This window comes from Rhamphochromis sp. 'chilingali' (genome assembly GCF_963969265.1).
Source record: "Rhamphochromis sp. 'chilingali' genome assembly, chromosome: 16".
NCBI classification, from domain to species: domain Eukaryota; kingdom Metazoa; phylum Chordata; class Actinopteri; order Cichliformes; family Cichlidae; genus Rhamphochromis; species Rhamphochromis sp. 'chilingali'.
The window spans coordinates 17,562,813-17,568,812 of record NC_137943.1 but is presented as its reverse complement, the minus strand read 5'-3'; the positions used below and the strand labels follow the sequence as shown (position 1 = coordinate 17,568,812).

Genomic DNA, 6,000 nt, shown 5'->3' with positions numbered 1-6,000 from the left:
AAACAGCCATACAGCAGAATGTTTCCACCTCTGTGCTTGATGTGGGGATGCTGCTCTTTGGGTCATAAACAACACGGAGGATCGAGCAGATGCCAAACAGCTTGATTGTGGTTTCATCTGACTTTCTCCTAAACCTTCTCTGGATCATTTATATGTTTCTTCCATTTCCAAATAATCACACCAACAGCTGTCACCTTCTCACCAACCTTCCAATCTGCTGGAGCCAGAATTCCTGCTGGGTTGGGCATCACTTATTTGACTCAAATGTGTATAACACCTTCAAAAATTCGATTGGTTACAGCCTATTAACCCCAAAATATAAAAAAATATACAAGGACATTAACCGTTTTAAAAAACAAAACAAAAAACAACAAAACAACAAAAATGACTTTTTTGTCACAACACCTCGTCCTGACAGCCCTGCTGGGATATTGTAAGGACTTCTTTCTGACACTCATTGAGCCATAAAGCTAAGCCCACTACATTACTCATCACACTTGATCAATCCAGTGATGACTCAAATCAGGAGCAAAGGAGAGCTGGGTCGTCCATGATGTTTGTCCGAAACAATCTCGGCAGAGCCGCAGGCTACCTGACGCCCTCGCACTAAAGCACGAAAAAATAAAGCAGAATAAAATGCGAACATCCTCAAGTCCAGTAAGTCCAAAGAGAGACAGACAGCAGCGGCAGCACAGTGAGAGTGGAGGAGGGAGGCGGTGTATGCAGTCCAGCCTCACCAGCGCTGCTGTGACGCTACAGCCGGCCGTGGCTCTCAATCCGGTGCACCCACCTCGCTTTGCACCATGCAGGAGGTCTTACGATAAAGAAACCTGTTACTCTCTGCACACGAGATGGCAGGCGGCAGCACAGAGTCTTCCTCCTCCTCCTCCTCCTCCACAGACTGATTAGCGGGCGACTCCTGAGAGTCTCGGATTTCTTTTTTGTGGGGGTCTTCAATGGGGATATTGCCGCAATGGTGAAGGACAAGGCCGAAAACAGGACGCTTCAGTACCAGCAAACTTTGGTGAGTTTCACAGATCTCGGTTTGAGTCGTGTGGAGGGCTTTCATGGATGCTTGTTTGACTGGAGGACGGGCGCAGCTGGTGCCTGTTCAGCCGTGTCCTGGATGAGAATAGCAGGAGAGTGTGCAGCTCCTGTGTCCAACATTTCTATACAAAACCAAATAAGATATCTATTTTTTTCTTTTAAAATATGAAGAAAGGGTTTCGGTGTGCTCTCCCTCCTGTGATATGTAACGTCACTCGCTGCTCTCCAGTCATTCACCTTGATCCACAGGTGTTGCATCACTCTCAGCCTCTGCCTGCACCGACCCTCCTAATTAATCCCAATCAATTCCGATGTCACCAAACCACGTATGATTAATTAGTTCGGCTTGCAGAATCTCATGTTTGCCTATCTATATTAACCTCATATGTGTCCTAATTGCTTATTATTTAGATGTTAATAACCTTGAAATGCACATCAGAGCCTGCTGGGTGCTTTTGTATTCCAATCATGTCCTGTATTTTCTTATCTTCTCCATTTCTCCTGCACATCTTGGTGTCCCCAGTAATGCCCCCACCCTCCCCTCTTTTATCTTCCTCTCAGCCCTCCTGTCTGTGAGAGTGGCCCCTTGCACATATGAACTAAAAGTGGAGTGTTTCTGAATATTAATTTCCTCGTGCACTAGTTTTCCTCACTTATGTCATTTCACTTGGCTGACAGTGATACCCTGGAGCACTTGAAACAGTGATATTCAGATAAAGGGAACGAGAGAGACAGACAGATTGGCAGGGAGTCAGTCAGGCAAAGCAGTGGATTAAAGTGTCACCCTTCACTGATTTGTGAGCCTTGGTGTGCAGTTGTCTTTTAGCTTCTGGTGACATGTTTTTTTGTCTCGCGTGGATTTGCACATGTGGACTTGAGATCTGTTGGTCAGTCTGTGTTCGTGCAGCGGCATAGGTGTTAAGTGGTACAGAGGTGTTTTTGCTGTTCTTGTTTGTGTGGGGGATCGATGCCGTGCCGTGTGCCTTAGATCAATAGTAATGTAAAATGGCAGTCGGTGTCTCTGAGGATTGGAACGTGCCATCTATCCCCAGAACCTCCTCTGGCCATAGGACTGCGATCAATGGCTTTATCATTCACTCCCCGTACAGCAGTCCATTACCCCAAAAATAGATATGTGTGTTTCTCCACATGCTTGCCATGGTGCAGTGTGTCTCGTAATGCTTCCTATAGGTACAAAGTGGCAGCGCTATTCATCACATACTTTCGTGCAGGTGAAACATCTGTGCTTCTCCCGGGGAAAACTGAGAGATGGATACAAATAAAAAAATCTGATAAGTAAAGGCTCGCAGTGTTTCTTCAAAGTGTGGCTGCAGTCTAAAATTGGATTCTAATGTTGACAAAAGGATCTTTTGTGTTTTATTGTTTGCCATCAGCAAGATTCAGAGGATTTTCAGTAATGCTTGGATTTTGGCAGCAGAGGAACACGGGTGCTGTAGCAGGACTGAGCAGATGACACGGAGCAGATAGAGCGATATGGAGATCTGTTTGATAACTTCTGCCGGATGAGGAAGCGCAGAAACACCATCCCTTCATTTACACGTATTGTAGTCCAAAAAAAGGCTTTCCCCTCCTGTATTTACACTATACTGGCAAAAATCTTTTAATACACCGAGCAGCAGTTTTTACAAGACAATGAGACAAAAAAAAACCCTTTAATTTATTACTGCTGTTGGAGCTGGAGCTTTTACAGCCTCTCAGCGCTGCTGTGACAATCCATTAAGAAAAGCTGTGCTGGGTATTACAAACTTGTCATATAAATGGTACTAACAACTGAATAATTGATACAATTACATTGCAGATGGCCATGTTTGCATTTCTTATTAGAGCCACCCCTAAAGTAAACTGACTTCTGAGATGTAAATAATACCCACTGATATATTGTGCACCGATGCTGCACAAAACCCTAGCTCTTGGAAATTGCTTTGGAAGGAATTCACAGTCTTCACCGATGTCTCTGAGCTTATTATCCAAAGAGAAGAGCAAAAACTGAGAAAAAGAAGTTATTAATAACCATTGAGACTTTCACAAGAAGGAAGCATGAATGAATTTGATCATTTTAGGCAGTAGCGGTTGTTTTCTGCAGGAGGAATCTGCGTGTGACAGTTTGAAAGCAAACAACAATTTGGTGCATGGGTCACTGGCTTCTACAACTGTCAGGTGCAGTGGCATGCTGGGACGGCGTGCGGCGGCTTTCTGCCTCCCCGCTGTCTCGTGGGACGGAGGAACGGAGCAGGTGAAGTGAAGAAGAGGCAGGTCAGAGACTGAAAAGAAAAGAGACAGACGGTGTTGTGGTGACTTGGTTGTCGAGGTGTTGCCGCTTCCATCTGAAGCTTTTTCAAAGGCCTTTCTCAGAGGTGTGGGAGGTCTGAATGTGTCATTGGGTTTGCGTGTGTTTTCTCTTTTCAGAAGCGTGGGCAAGTTTGCTCTATAGGTCCTGCATGTGCAGTTAGTTTGTGATTATACGTGAGTGTGTGTTTGTGTGGGAGGGTATGCACTGCACCTACGCATATGTCTGCCTACGTACACAGTCTTAAACGAGTGCGTGGTGAAGTCGTTGTCAGAGCAGATGTCAGCAACAGCCCGTTCGTGTCCTTCCCGCAGCAGGAGGCTTTTACATTCCACTGCTGCAAGGATCAAAGTCCTCATCCAGTTGAGAAGGAGAAGCCAGCCGCGCTCCACCGGCACTATCACCACCAACACCACCACCAGAGCACTGCAGCGCCACAGAAATATACAGCACCTACTGTACACATGTTGAAATGTATGTGTATGTAAATGTATGTAAAAATGTATGGAAGTCTACACAAGGTGTTTTTTTTTATTTGTGCCTTTTAGCGATCCAATTCTTGCTATTTTAAAATCACTTTCAGCGTGTGTGTGTGTGTGTGTGTGTGTGTGTGTGTGTGTGTGTGTGGACGCTGACTATATAAAGCAACATTACTGCATTTTTATGTAAAGAGAGCACACAGTGGCACACCAGGAAAGAAATCCATTTGATATTTTCCCAGCGAGACCGAATTTTAGCATGTGGATTTCAAATTCTTGTATAGATTATGGAGATTTTCTCAAAAATGTTCCTTTATTTAATACAAAAACCCAACTTACGTGCATCTTTTTCATACATGCATCCATACAAATACGGTGCTAACACACTATTTTCATAGCCTGTTAGTATGCACAGATTGCCTCTAGATCAGCAGCGAGCAGGCGCTCTGTCTACAGAAAACTGGACTCACCAGTGCGAGTCTATTGCCTCTCTTCTTTCTTTTGTATTGTTTGGTGCAAAGTGTCACAGACCAGTTGGGTTGGTAAATATGAACATGCTGCTTGCAGTTTACTTGTGTCACTCTGAAGGATTTCTGCCTTTTGGAATTAACAAAAGTGTTACCATTTCTCTCAGTGCCATTTGGTGCAGCTAGCTTCAAAAGTTGCCTTTGCGCTCTATGATGAGATCTCTTCAGGATTCAAACACTGTGTACATTTATATTCATATATTTTCAGCCTCTTTCTCTGTTGTTTTTGCACACACACACACACACATACACACACATAAAAGCGCTGTCTCTTCAGGGGGGTTTAGTTGCTCTTAGTCAGCATTCTGTTCGTTCTCCCACACAGACGCTGGCTCGAGTCCATTTCAGGTCCTGTCACTTCCAAATAGTGCTGTTACCTGCACACAATTGAACAGGCCACTGCAGAGACTGTAGACAGAAGAAAATCTCATTTTAGGCGCTTCTTAAAATAGCCCGTGCTCATTGTACTGTGTTCATGAGCTAAATGGTATCCATTAAAAGAAATGCATAGTAGCCATTAAAAATGTTTAAATGGTTACATGCTCTGTGGAACAACTTCAAAGTGGATGCAGGGGACAGTGACTTAAAACTCAAATAGTGAAATGTTGACAAACCAAAATTCATGATTAGCAACGTGTAAAACAAAGCGGTGGACGAGTAAATGTGCTCAGTAACTAAAAATGCAGTAAAGGTCAATGTCAGAGGCAATATACATTTATCCTATGATAATAACGGCATAGTTGGTTGATGTGGCTAACTAATTTAACTAATTTATACTGTATACTGTTGAGCAATACTGAAAGCACAATATCAGGCTAAATGTGTAACTGTGCTGACGGGTGGGTGATTAGGGTGTACGACAGGTCCTCAGCTCTGATTCCAGGCCACCTGGATATTTTTTGTCTTAACGTCATCCCACTGCTCTCTTTCCTTACACTTCCTGATTTTCTCCCTACTGCAACTCCCCATGTCACTGGTAATATATTCCTTTTCCTTTCGGCTTAGGAGAGATTGCCGCCTGTGTGGAACGTACAGGAGGCGGCACACATGACAAACACTTGCTTGCTGTGAAATCACTGAGCTGTTACTGCTCTGTTCTTATATTAGTGCCGTCAAATGTCATACAAATTTTATAGTAGAGAGCTGGCAGGTTAAAAAAAACCTTTGTGACAGATCTTAGCCGGGTACGATCTATGGATGTAGTAATAGCTTCAAGCAATATTTTCATGACTAAATATGAATTATCTCCATGATTTCTAATATTCAAATCAAAAACCTGCTTTTTCATCCCCTGAAAGTTCAAAACCCAAAGATATTTAGACTCATATAACACAAAGGAAATCAGCATTTTCTGACATTTAGGCATCTGTTGATAGACTAATCAGTCGAGTCACTGCAGGGTTGAACTTCAATCAAATCTAAAAGAGCAAAATGAATAAAGTTCAAATAAATAACAACATCAAGGCTTGGCTGAAGAGGTACCGAAGTTTGCAGGATTGACAGTTCAATATGAGAGAAGCCCGAGGGAACCAGATGATTCCAATTGGATGGATCGTGTACGTGTGTGCATGCGTGTGTGTGTGTGTGTGTGTGTGTGTGTGTGTGCGTACACCATGAACAGATGAACGAGAGGCATTGG

The 6,000-nt window shown here is 43.5% G+C and overlaps 1 protein-coding gene across 1 annotated transcript in view; it reads left to right on the top strand.

Annotated features, from left to right (window-relative positions):
- Positions 1 to 936: 936 nt before the first annotated feature.
- clcn2a (chloride channel, voltage-sensitive 2a) overlaps positions 937 to 6,000 on the top strand; it is a 60,767-nt gene continuing 55,703 nt past the window's right edge. The window contains exon 1 of the mRNA XM_080907554.1: positions 937 to 1,024. Coding sequence (XP_080763680.1) covers positions 974 to 1,024 — 51 coding nt within the window. The 5' untranslated portion in view covers positions 937 to 973. The remainder of the gene's footprint in view (positions 1,025 to 6,000) is intronic.